Genomic DNA, 14,032 nt, shown 5'->3' with positions numbered 1-14,032 from the left:
CAGTGATCACTTCATGGCATGTTCTCGAGCTGTCAGTGAATGGACAAGAGCATATAGAGCTGATTGATTCTTCTCGTTCTCACACAGTGTCGTTCGTAAAAGCTGTCGGAAATGATTTCATTGACTTATAATGGTCTCTTACAGCGTTTCCATTAATGACGGAGAACAACAAATCACTCAGTTGTTCCAGAGAGCTGCAGAATAATATTTAGAAAAAAATGAAAACGTTTCACTGTAGTTTTGTAAATCCTGCACGATAATGCTGAAAAATGAGATATGATTATGTTTGTAAGGTTGTAAGATTATTGTTGTAATAATTATATAACAAACACACGTTTAACATTCTTGGAAAAGAAATCACATCTGAAAGTAAACAGCCAGACAATGTAAACAAAAAAAACCTTCTGTATTGACCTCAAACTTAGACTAAACATTTTTTTTCAGTTATGGAAACCGTCGCGGTAAGCACGTGTGTGATGTTTCAATTCAAGTGTTTTCATGTGTTTAGTTTGTGGTGTGGATGTGATGCCGATGCACAGACCAAGAGAGACAAACGAGTTTCAAGTTTTCTGAAGGTTTCTGAAACCTCAGTGAGCGGTAATCTAGATCGAATGCTAAATATTGATCTGTATTTCAGCGTGTCCTGAAGTTCAGGCTTTATGCTCCATCAAGTGTTCTACAGACAAATAGTTGAGTGATCTGAGGGAGGGCAGGGGCACGTCTGAAGGATGGGGAAGGTGAAAAGTACCACAGAGCTTTTTTGACTGTTGCTATGCAACCGTGTGAAGGACTCAGAAATGTCTTTTGTGTGGTGGATGAGGACATGGGCCAAACGCTGAGCTGTAAATGGTAGAGGTGAAAAGGCCGGTGATGTTTAACACGTCTCTTTCTTTCTGATTTGTGGGTGTTTTTTGTGTGAGTTGCGCTGTCTGTTGTTAATGCTCGTATCCTGTTTGTTGCGTTTGATTTTGCGTGCTGCTGTCACGGTAAGAGGCTGTAAAGGAATAGTTGTTTGTGCAAGCTGGTGTTAAAAAACCGACGGTGTTGTGTCACATTACAACACCCGTTATCGTTTACTTTAAAAACTCCAAATAAAAGTGATTTCTGTTGAAACTGAAAACAGATATGATTGTGTGTAGATGATGTGACTTTATGTAGGGTAGAGAGAGGGGAACGGAGTTGGCAGGCAAAGGACAGGCAAGACAGAAATCAAACTGGGGTCAGTGCGCCTCAAGTGTGTTTGCTTCAATTTTACAATATTTCCAAGATGAAAGAATTTGTCTGACACACTTTAGAAATGTGATCAAACAAAACAAACAAGAGATTGCTAAGTAACATCACACCAGCAGTTTCTTAATCGACGAAGACGCCACAACAGTACCACCATCTAAAGAAATGTCAGATTATATTCGTTTATATTTACTTGTATTCCGTTTAATAATCAGTATCTGTTATATTAGCAGATGAAATTCTGTCCATGTCTCAGAGAGGCTGTTTCATTTGCTTCAGGATAATGTGTCTTACAGTATCCTCATGTAAACATGAACTCATCTGATTTATCTTCTCATTGTTCAGCATGGACAGAAATGAAGCAAGATTGTGTTTTCGTCATACCTGCCAATGACTCAGAGAATCGATATCAATTCATTTGTAATTAACCTTAAATACAGTCAATGAAACAAAGGTGATATGAAGGTGCTGTTTGATTTGCTTTAGTAATCGAAATTGGCAAAATAATTGATATTTAAAATGAAAGTAGGGTGCCTATACACTTTATATAGTATCAAACCTGTGACCTCATGACCTTGTTGTAAACATGTATACACTTGACAGACGCTTTTAGCAAAACGTGTTACAGCTCATTCAGGATAACCACAGGGCTTTAGCGTCTGACGTGAAGGTCATTTGAGGTCATGTGGTCTCAGGTACGACACTAAGGTTGTGTTAGTGCAGGTGAAATGTTGAAAACCAGGTAACACATAAACAAGTTTTCAATGAAAGCATCTGACAAATGAATCAAAATGTAATTGAATTGTAAATCATGTGTGTAATTGTAATAGTTGTGATTCATTGCAGTGTTCTGTATGGACTGTCATTTGCTGACTCTAAATGTCTGACAGGTAGGCTTTGTTTTCTTAGTTTGTGTGTGTGTTTTTTTGCTAACATTTACAGTATATCGTGGATGTGAAATGGGGCTGTTGTGTTGTTACCATGGCAACTCGTCTCTAGTTTTCCCGGGCAGTCAAGTGAGAGTGTTTTATTGTTGTGAAGTGTTTCAGATATTTGAGCTCATAGCGTCAGTAAACATTAGAGAGACTGATCACACATGTCCTTTATATTATTATTGGACAGGCTTCCTGTTAAAATAATGCTGAAATATTAGATTCCTGTTGTTTTCTTGCTTTCATGGTTAGTAAATAAGTGCTGCTGCTGACATCTTGCCTCAAAGAATAAAGACCCGTTTATAGCCGTGCATGGTATCAAAAATAAAATAAAGCTTGAAAACATTGGAGGTAAGCAACCACTTGTAATAATGCCCTAGCAAACACCTAGAAGAACCGGCTCTGAGTTGTTTAAGGCCCGTTCACATCAAGGACAATAACTGTGAAGTTAGAAAGTCTTAAAAATAGCGGCATCCACAACATAACTGTAAAAATAAAGGGACAAGGAACAAATGAATGATATGATTGTTAGCATGATTTTTTTTTAACACCGAAAGCCCGTTAAAAACCATTTGAATTTACAATTTGAAACAAACTGCAGTGTGCAAGAATAAACATTTTGTTTGAATTAATGTTTTATTCCCATTTCTGTGTAAGTCCTCTATTGGGATCGACCTAAAAAACTTTGACTAAACATAACTTCAACATATTACAAATGTTTAGTTAATGCAAATCATTGTTATATGAGTAACCAGTCATAAACAAAAAATAAGATCCGTATCTGATCATATAAAATCCATCAAGAAATTGTTTTATTTTATTGCGTTCTATCTGATGTGTGATATAACCTCTGGGCTTAAAGGAACAGTTCACCCAAAAATGAAAATTCTGTCATCATTTACTCGCCTTCTTCGAGTTGTTCCAAATCTAAATATAAGTATAAATGTCTTTGTTCTGATGAACACAGAGAAAGATATTTGGAAGAATGCTTGTCACCAAACATATCTCGACACGCATTGATGGGAGCATAGTAGGAAAAAATACAATGGTGCCCCAGAACTGTTTGCTGTCCTACATTCTTCAAAATATCTTCTTTTGTGTTCAACAGAACAAAAAAATGGTACAGTAATTTTTCCTACTATGGGAGTCAATGGGTGTCGAGATCTGTTTGGTTATAACTTAAGCATTCTTCCAAATACCTTTCTCTGTGTTCATCAGAACAAAGACATTTATACAGATTTGGAACAACTCGAAGGTGAGTAAACGATGACAGAATTTCCAGTTTTGGGTGAACTGTCCCTTTAAACAGTGTAACAAACAGACAAGTTGCTTTTCATTCTCATAGATGTTTTTTATTGACTTTATTTATGTGGAATGTATTTTTGGCCCTAAAAGTGTTCAGGCCTGCACATCTTATCTCTCATCTCTGTGTCATAAGCTGCTGCTCTAGGGATTTATGGATGTTTTTTTATACCTGACTGATGTTGGTCTCTTCTACAATCCGTCCTGAATGTCAGTGTCAAGTTTAGGTCAATTGGTTTTAACTGAAAATCTTGAAAAGTTGTACTCGCTTACAGAACCATCATGTTTATAATTAGAAACTAAGGTCTTTAAGTCTAGAAAATGCTTTGTGTTCAAGATAAATATCTGAATATTTCTGGTTTTCTGTGAATGCACTTTCTGTTTGAGAGGTCTCTTCAGAAATCCCCTAAACAAACACACTCACAGTTTTTCTGTTTTGTTTTTGATTGCATGTTTAGTTTTAGTTATTGTTTCACCTCTGTTAATTCTAGTTTAGCTTTTCAAAAAAAAAAGTTTTTTTTTGTCGTCTGTCTAGATTTAATGTTTTATTTCATTTAACAGATAAATGATGTTGTGGCCCTGCAAAATGATTAAAAACAAAAACATTTCAAGATCATTTCGCTTTCTAGCAACGCATACTGCTTTCAGTTTAGTAGTTGTTGTTTTTTTAGAAATTTTGTTTTAATTGAGTTTTTCTAGATTATGTTTTGAAGTTTTAGTTTCAGATGTCAGTCTTTAGCACTTATGTGTACTGATGATGAGCATTTCTGAGATTGTCTGGTGTGCGAGGAAATCTGACGGATGGGTTCAGTTGTGTCTGCAGTCTAATAAAGAGGAAAATCTGTGTTTGCGTAGATGAAAGCAGTTGTTTGGCACGTCCGCTAACATCATTGCTGAAGGCGAGAATGTTTCGTTTGTGTTGGACTAAATTGTAAATGGCCACATGTACGTGATCTGCTGATTTATGTCACTTATGAGAGGAAAAGAAATAATTGTGTTAATAGTGCATGGACGATTTGCATTGACTAAAAGAAATGATGAGAATGAAGAAAATAAAATCAGAGTTGTTTGTTTGCATGGATGATGTCTGGTTTACACAAGTCTTTGTGCTATTTACAGCCCTGTCGTTTCTATAGATGACGTTGAGGTGTTGTGTAGTTTATTGCCGTATCCGTGGTGATGATGTCACATGTCACACATTTCCCACATAAATCTTGTGTTGTTGTTACTAACTGGTCATAGCCAGTGCAAATAATCCAAATGTCAGCAGTGAGACGTGTGTTAAATAAATTCATGGAGAACATTACCGTCCTTCGGACCAGCCTGAGCTGAGATCAACAGATGAAACACGGATGAAACACAGCCTCTGCAGACACACTCCAGTGTTTTCATGAGACATCTCCGTTGGCTTTAGAATTGAATGAAATGTTTGTGTTATTATTGGCTGTGTAAAGAGGGAATGCCGGGACGGGCAGGCACACGCGTGTTAATGACACACACGCCTCAGGCGGTCCTGCACCTCACATTCCCGCTCTTACAGGAATTCACAACAGCTGGATCTTTTACAACAAATGTGTTCTTACGTGTGCTCTCTGCGGATGATTTCACATGTTCAAACTCCAGGTGACGCTCAGATATTTCTGCCTAGAACCATTAAGTGCTCATCCGCTCATTCTGTCCTGACTCCTGGACATGACATGACATTTCAGCCAATCGTCAAGCGAGCTGTGCATTGATAATCTCGTGACCTGAGGTTGAATTCTTTCTTCTGCGCTCCCCTTTCTCTTCCCGACGTGTCTCTCTTTACTAAACTACTATCCAATAAAAAACCTAAATGTGTAAACTGAAATAAAAAAAAAACAGTAGTCGTACTTGGCTGAACTTGGTTATCACGATCTTAAAGACATCTGTTGTTTTGTAGACGTATAGATCATGTCTGCGTACTGTATGGCTTTCTTAACAAGACATCACAGTCGGATTGAAATGGATTAACTGTTGGCTGTAATGAGGCAGCGTCTCTTCTTGTCTCATCACAGTCTGCTGAAATATTCAACATTGGCTCCAAATGTTCACTTCTCTAATGTCAAATGTGATGAGTAATAATAATGATGCCGTTTATTGAGCTTAAAAAGAGACTTACAGAAGGGTTTCAAGAGTTTAAAAGTGATCAAACAACTCTTTCCAAAGCTCAGCTCACTATAGATGTTGAAAGTGAGCCGCTGGTGTCTGACAGGTGTGGCAGTACTGAACAGAATAACAATGAATACTTCGTGAAAGCCAAAAGTTGCGTCCCAGATGACAAACTATACACTATAGTGCATGAAGTGTGTCCAGCTTTACATGTTCAGTTGCATGCGTGCATCATCCGGGCACACACTACAGTACAGCACTATTTACCGAATGGTGTAGAACTGTAATAAGTATGTGATTTGGGACGCACCTAAAGTCACGCAGGTGTCAGGTGACCTCATGGCCAGCGGGTACATTACTACACATGATCTTGAGACTCTATGGGATATATTCACAGTACCTCAGACAGCTTTACCTTGTGCGTGTGTGTTTCTGTCAAGCAGGTGCATAATGACATCATAACCAGGATGACATCATCATTCTCTTGCTACAGATGTCAGAGGTCACTGTACTGTATGAGGTCATGTGTTAAGCGATGCCAGTATCTCGACATCAGTGTTAAGACTCAACACACTGGCACATTTTTGTTCCTTTGTTTTAGTAGAAGGTCATTGTACGATGACACTTCAGTGCTGGTTAATAAATGTTATATACTGTAATTATGAATATTTTCATATATTCATGTATAGGGATGTAACGATATCAAAATCGCACGGGACGATAATATCTCAGCCTGCGGTACAATATTTATTTTACAATATTTACAATTATCGAACATTGCAATGATGTCATATCCTGTCGTTATCCTCGAATCATAACTGTTGCTTTGCGGTATAGAGGTATAGTATGAGATGGGTCAAACTCCCTTTTATGAAATAGAAACTGCACCAGCTGGACCTTGACAGAGGTCGTATCTATTATATTGTTTATATGTTAAAGTCCCGGAAGACCTATCATTTCATACAGTCGCGTGACCACGATAATATTGAGGCAATTTTGCTACTGCGATACGATAATATTGATAATACTGTTGCATCCCTATTAATGTTGATGTAAACCACTCTAGATTGATGAATGAATAGGGAACAGTCCCTGATTCTCTTTGGCACCAGCCAGTGAAACCAAACTCTACCTCCGGCCTTATCGCATTATACGAGACATGTCATGTCTGTCCTGCATTGAATTAGACAGCAGCAAATACATGTTGCCGGGACAGGGCGAGTGCGAGGGTCCCGGACCGCTGAGGGCACAGAGTGAAGATGAACGTCATTTCTGAAGCATGGGAACTGACTGTTTCTCTCACGTCTTCTCCTGAAAGCCCTCTGGCCTTCTCAAACGGTTGTTTATTCGACACACCTCTCTCACAGGTGTCTGGCAGGGAAGATCTGCTCTCAGTTCAGATGGAGAGCGGTGCCAGAAACACAGATGAAATACAGAAATCATGTGTTTATTCTGTTTCAGTTTCATTTCTCACTATCACTCATAATTATGTTGTGTATTATTTCATTCTGTGGTTTTATTTTTGTATTTTGATCATTGATAATGCACAAACTTGAATTTTTTCATCTCTAATCTGCATCAACATCTGTCAAAAATCGATTTACAGTGCATTCTATTCGTTTGGTCATCTATTCAGTCTGTTCAATCTACACAGATTTGTGGTGCAAACACATTTATTTTCATTCTGAGCTAAAGAAACACAAATGCCAGTAACCACCTATACAGTATATAAGGTATATACAGTACATGTTTATTTCTTATAATAGACTTTATGAGTATATACATAAAAAAACAGTTTTGACCAAATGATGTGAAATAGAGATACCGCGATACCTGGGCTCAGGGTATTTGCTGACCCAAGACCTGGATACCGCTATATACTACTAGCTTCAGACTGATGTCCGCATACTGAACACTTCTCCACAAGTTTAATGCTGGGTTCACACCAAACGCGAATTAAGCAATTTGCGCGAGTAAATTACAAAGTCAATGCAAAGACGCGAATAGATGCAAACTCGTGGCAGGCGATGCAAATTGCAGATGGTGCAAATTGGGCGGCATGATTGCCGCGAACACATCAATTTAGTCTTCCGCGCAAGTTGAAAAATTTCAACTCGAGCGAGAAACTTTTGTGAAACCTACTGTTTGATGGTCCGGATGCGTGAAGACTAGGGATGCACCGATACCATTTTTTAAAGACCGAGTACCGATATTTTTTTTCTGGTACTCGCCGATACCGATACCTATAACCGATGCCTGTATAATGTACAATAATGTTAATAAACCAGTATCTTACTGGTACATTTTCTTTTTTTTCTTTTGTTTTTAGGTCTACTTAAATTTAAGTACTATTTTTAGTCAAGTTCTATTTTTTATGATAAGTAGCACAATTTTACTAGCACATTTACTTCAGTTTACTAAAGTAAAGAATATACTCTGTGGTCAAATTATAAAAAATTCAAGGGGGGTGGTGTGGTAAAATGTGAGTGTATTATAACTTGTTCAAGTCAACCGGACTTTTATTTTGACGGGACGCCGCAAATGGTGTTTGTTTCTGTGTTCGTGTCCTCGTGCAGTGAAACGCTGGCGCAGAAAGCTCCACAAGCACAATGCGTTCAGTACACGCAACCGCACCACTCTTTCACACACGGTAACGCAAAACAAGCAGAATACATATTTAAACAGTATCTGGATATTTCGTTAACTGTTACGTTAGCTGTTCAGCGCTAATTTCTTGTTAGGAAATGCCTGGATTCCTCGATTCCGTCCGCGTTTTCCTCATTGCGGAAATCATAGAGCTCTATGTATGTCACGTGAGGTATCGGTCTTTGGTATCGGTGTGTCATTACGAGTACGAGTACGTGAGCTTGGTATCCGGCCGATACCGATACTGGTATCGGTGCATCCCTAAAGACACTCCCCGTCGCGTGATGTTTTTCGCGTCACTCACCTGAAAATAACGAACTTTTCCCACGTGTAATAAAGAGCGTGGAACGCGATTGTTCGCGTTTGGTGTGAACCCAGCATAATAAAATATAACAAACTTTATTTAGCTTGTATTTACTGTATTTTTGTGCTGCACCTGAGCCCCAGTGGTTTGTGCATGTGCACGCCTTTTTGTATTTTTTTGTTTTTGAGTGCTTCAACTAAAACATGAACACATACATCTGGCGAACTACAGTATTTTTATTATTTGAAATGTCAAACCAACATTTAAAGTTTGTCCTGACACAAAAAAATCCTATGATTGTCAAGCGTTCATCTGAGAATGTGTACTGAAGTCTTTCGGGTCGATTTTCAGTTTGCGCACACGTGTGGCATGTGAGGAATCTGATGATAGTACTGTACTGTAGTGATGATTGAGTGTTCAGTCCTGGAGGTGTGTGTCTCATATCCGCTGACATCACACAGGGGATTCATGTAAGGCTTTTCAAGAGTAGATTGAGCTTCATAATGCTGTCAAGTCTGTTTTATTTTCCTTTGTTTGCTCCATCAGTTAAATGCTTTTGTACGACACACCAAAGAAACTGTAACACCTGGAAAAATCAGTCCTGCATGGGGAAGAATGGAAAAAGCTTTTAGCAGAAGTGCTGCTTCACTTATTTTCAGCTTTATTTATTTGATTTGATTTGCTAGCTGAATTAAATGCGACACTGATCAGGGAACCGATGGATTTGTGTTGTTCAAGCAGTTTCATGTTCTTTCTCCTGTCAAAGGAACCATCGATGTGAGCGTTTCTGACCGTTTGTCCTTGATCATTGTCATATGCACATAATGTACGACGTTTGGTCAGTTTGTGTTTGTCTGAAGGTTTGGGGCAGATACGGCTCAGTTTTGTCTCCTCACGTTAGATGTGTTCCTGTGTGAAGGGCATTTATTAGTTTTAATGAACAGTTTTTGATTTCATTTTAGACATGCGTGGACAGACAACATGTCTATGGACATTTTGAATCAACTGTGTGACACGATGGTTACAAACTCTCTTTCATTGCCGTCGCTTCACTCTTAATTTGAGGGTCAATTATTGGCCAAAAAAGAGAAAATAAAAGCAAAATGCAATCCTAATGTTTTTAGTAGTTATTTTAAATTCTTTTGTCCATAGATATAACCGCTATTTGATCATCCATTGAAACAAACAGAGGCATATAACAGTATGTGTGATATGAGGATGATGGTGAGCTGATGTTTATGTCATGTCATTCATTGGCCAGCAGAGGACACTCTACAGAGGCTGTTTTTATTGTACAGTAGAGTAGAGTACAGTGTTTGATGTGATGGATGGGATCACAGGACGGGGCTGATGTGAGAGAGAATCAGTCCATTATTTGTTGTGCTGATGAATGGTCAATGGTGCTGCATTCATGAGAAGAGCATCATTGTACAGCGTTGTTCAATCTGTCAGGATTATACAGGTGTCATGACAACACAACAGTATTATATCACAGCAAGAGTCATTTTATATAATGTGATGCTACGTATCATCACTATAGGAATTTTTTGCTAGAATATCTAGAAACAAGCTAATATGTTGTGGTCTACAAACCTTACAATTGTAATAAAATGTTTTTAAATATTCCATTAGTCGTTCTTTTATTTTCATTTGGAAAGGAGGCTGTGAAATGTTTGTATCATGAACACTTTGTCCACCTGTTGATTTGAGAACCATTGAGTGTTTAATTCACAATGTATAGCTTCTGTTATGCTGTTACGGTAGAAGTCATTTAAAAGACATGAATGACTGTAAAACATTTCAGACAACATAAATCATAAATAAAGTGTATTTGCTTATGGCCATGATGATGAGTTCAGATGAGATGAGTGGGTGTGGTCAGATAAAATAGCTCGGTATGGTCCGATTAGGCAAAATGGTGTGATCAGATGAGACAAATGGGTGTGGCTAAATGAGAAGGGTGGGGTCAGATGAGACAAATGGGTGTGGTTAGATGAGAAGGGTGGGTGGGGTCAGATATGACAAATGGGTGTGGTCAGGCGAGACGGGTAGGTGTGGTCAGATGAGACAGGTGGGTGTGATTAGATGAGACGGGTGGGTGTGGTCAGATAAGTTGGCTCGGTAGGGTCAGGTGAGAGAAGAGGATGTGATCAGATGAGACGGGTGGGTGGGGTCAGATGAGAAAAGAGGGTGTGATCAGAATCAGATGAGACGAGTGGGTGTGGTCACGTGAGAAGGGTGGGAGGGGTCAGACGAGACAAGTGGGTGTGGTCACGTGAGACATGTAGGTGTGGTCAGATGAGACAGGTCGGTGTGATTACGTGAGACAGGTGGGTGTGGTCAGATAAGATGGCTCGGTAAGGTCAGGTGAGACAAGAGGATGTGATCAGATGAGACGGGTGGGCGGGGACAGATGAGACGGGTGGGTGGGGTCAGATGAGAAAAGAGGGTGTGATCAGAATCAGATGAGACGAGTGGGTGTGGTCACGTGAGAAGGGTGGGAGGGGTCAGACGAGACAAGTGGGTGTGGTCACGTGAGACATGTAGGTGTGGTCAGATGAGACAGGTCGGTGTGATTACGTGAGACAGGTGGGTGTGGTCAGATAAGATGGCTCGGTAAGGTCAGGTGAGACAAGAGGATGTGATCAGATGAGACGGGTGGGCGGGGACAGATGAGACGGGTGGGTGGGGTCAGATGAGAAAAGAGGGTGTGATCAGATGAGACGAGTGGGTGTGGTCACGTGAGACAGGTAGGTGTGGTCAGATGAGACGGGTCGGTGTGATTAGATGAGTCGGGTGGGTGTGATTAGATGAGACGGGTGGGTGTGGTCAGATAAGATGGCTCGGTAGGGTCAGGTGAGACAAGAGGATGTGATCAGATGAGACGGGTGGGCGGGGACAGATGAGATGGGTGGGTGGGGTCAGATGAGAAAAGAGGGTGTGATCAGAATCAGATGAGACGAGTGGGTGTGGTCACGTGAGAAGGGTGGGAGGGGTCAGACGAGACAAGTGGGTGTGGTCACGTGAGACATGTAGGTGTGGTCAGATGAGACAGGTCGGTGTGATTACGTGAGACAGGTGGGTGTGGTCAGATAAGATGGCTCGGTAAGGTCAGGTGAGACAAGAGGATGTGATCAGATGAGACGGGTGGGCGGGGACAGATGAGACGGGTGGGTGGGGTCAGATGAGAAAAGAGGGTGTGATCAGATGAGATGGGTGGGTGGGGTCAGATGAGAAGGGTGGGAGGGGTCAGATGAGAAAAGAGGGTGTGATCAGAATCAGATGAGATGGGTGGGTGGGGTCAGATGAGAAGGGTGGGAGGGGTCAGATGAGACGAGTGGGTGTGGTCACATGGGAAGGGTGGGAGGGGTCAGACGAGACGAGTGGGTGTGGTCACGTGAGACAGGTAGGTGTAGTCAGATGAGACGGGTGGGTGTGATTAGATGAGACGGGTTGGTGTGGTCAGATAAGATGGCTCGGTAGCGTCAGGTGAGACAAGAGGATGTGATCAGATGAGACGGGTGGGCGGGGACAGATGAGACGGGTGGGTGTGATTAGATAAGATGGGTGGGTGTGATCAGATCGCCATTTGCAGGTCATAATCAGACATTAATTCACTATTTTGTGCAGACTGTGTTCCTCCGGTATTATTTAATATGGGCTTCTCCATGGTAATTGCTTTGTTTTCACCCATTTTCCAGCACGTCACCCTCCGAGTATCTCTCACTCCTCCCACCCCTCTCTCTCTCTCTCTCTCTCTCTCTCTCTCTCTCTGTCTCGTGGAGCGCGTGTCTCCATCAGCTCTGTTTAGTCTGTGAGTGGAGCACCAGTGAAGCCGTGTGTTGGTCAGAGAGAGGTGGGCTGCTGGGTCAGAACCGGCCCCCAGATCTCTCAGCCAACTCCTATAAAAGCTCCTCTCATCTCTCCTCCCTCTCACGCTGACCCACGGAGACTGACACCAACCACCCAAACAGCTGAACTTCTGTTTGGATCCAGTTGTGTGAGTGTGTTGACGCTCAAGAACAAGAAGGAAAGCAGGTATTAGGGCGACTTAATGGACTTTTCTTCACTTCGGAACGCTCTCAGAATAGCTCTCTAGATGTTGGATTAAATCCCTGAAGGATCTTTGATACAAGATGAGCGAAGACGCCAAGGAGAAAGGCTCCAACAAGCAAGCTCAACGCAAGAAGAAAGGCAAGAAGGTAACGAGATGTGCTTTAACCCTCGCATCTTTTCAGCGAGACGGCCGAGGACTGTTGAAATGGTACTTTTGTGAAGTGTTTTTGTGGTGGTTTGTGTTAGAGGAGCTCTAGACGTCTCTTTTGTTTGAAGGCTGAGGAGGAGGGGTGTGTTCGGGGTCGCATGGCTTTGTTTTGAAGCTGTTCGGTGATGTGCTTGTTTAGAAGAGGGACTCTAGACACTGACTCTGGAACAGGTGCGTCGCTGGGTTTGGGCGTAGACTTTTCCAGAGAGCTTAGATGTATCATCCGTGCTGAACGAAGATCACATCTATTAAATCTATTAGCTGTACAAATCTCAAAGTGCCTTTTCCACATGATCTGACCCTTAAAGACAACATTTGTTGGTCTCCTGTACGATAGCTTTGCATGAAATCATTGATATATTTTTTAAGTTATTTTAAATCGCATCAAGCGCAGACAAAAGATTTATTATCATAATAGATCTGTGAGATAATAACTACTTATAATGGTTGAGCTGTGCAGACCGGTGTGTGTAATGCACACATATTCCAGCTCCGTTCTTTTGTTTTTCTCTCTTTCTCTCTCTCTCTCTCTCTCTCTCTCTCTCTCTCTCTCTCTCTGTTTTTTTCTATGTCTCTCGCTCTTGCTCTCCACCCACTCTATCTATTCTCTGCGCGAGCGGTATAATCTGGTTAATTGCGGTCGTGGTAATCCATTGGCAGGAGCGCTGGATGTGAGTCAGCGGCGGGTGACACGGGTTCACTCCACTGTTTGTTTCACATGATGTGGGAATTTGAGGAATCCCCTTTACTTGTGTGTAACAGATCCAATGCTTCACATTGTGATGAACAGACATGTGATCCTCTGTCCTGAATCACATGTATAAGTGAAACACGCGTGCACGTGTGCCTCGCTCTGACAGCACGGCCTCTCTCGGTCGCTCTGTGTCTCAACCTGTTGCTATGCACACTGGGTACCTGTAGCAACACAGGATTACAAAATGAAAAATAATAATGATCTGGCCTCGTTTATGCCATTGTTTTTCAACAAAATACCATCAATATAACTTTTAAAAATACGTATTTTCATTTTGAAAGGTTCATTTTCACGTTTAATGTGGATGATGCTTGGATGCAAAAAGCATATCAATGGTTGCTAGGGTTTTCTGTGTGTTAATCCTGAGGTCACAAAAGCATGACGTTCTATTAACCTCTCAACTGAAAACCATATCCATTCTTACAATCTAAATCTATTCTTGAACCATTTTAGTCAGACACACCACCACC

At 41.0% G+C, this 14,032-nt stretch overlaps 1 protein-coding gene across 3 annotated transcripts in view; it reads left to right on the top strand.

Annotated features, from left to right (window-relative positions):
- Window positions 1–14,032, top strand: part of ank3b (ankyrin 3b) — a 124,609-nt gene that overhangs the window by 9,250 nt on the left and 101,327 nt on the right. The window contains exon 1 of one of the 3 annotated variants that reach the window (XM_057358002.1): window positions 12,343–12,746. The exons of the other annotated variants lie outside the window; for them this stretch is intronic. Coding sequence (XP_057213985.1) covers window positions 12,681–12,746 — 66 coding nt within the window. The 5' untranslated portion in view covers window positions 12,343–12,680. Of the gene's footprint in view, window positions 1–12,342; window positions 12,747–14,032 lie in introns of those variants that run through there. 3 annotated transcript variants of the gene reach the window in all.

Source organism: Triplophysa rosa, linkage group LG18, assembly GCF_024868665.1.
Source record: "Triplophysa rosa linkage group LG18, Trosa_1v2, whole genome shotgun sequence".
In the NCBI taxonomy this organism is placed as follows: Eukaryota; Metazoa; Chordata; class Actinopteri; order Cypriniformes; family Nemacheilidae; genus Triplophysa; species Triplophysa rosa.
Note: the sequence above shows the minus strand (reverse complement) of the source record. Positions and strands in the feature narration are given on the sequence as shown.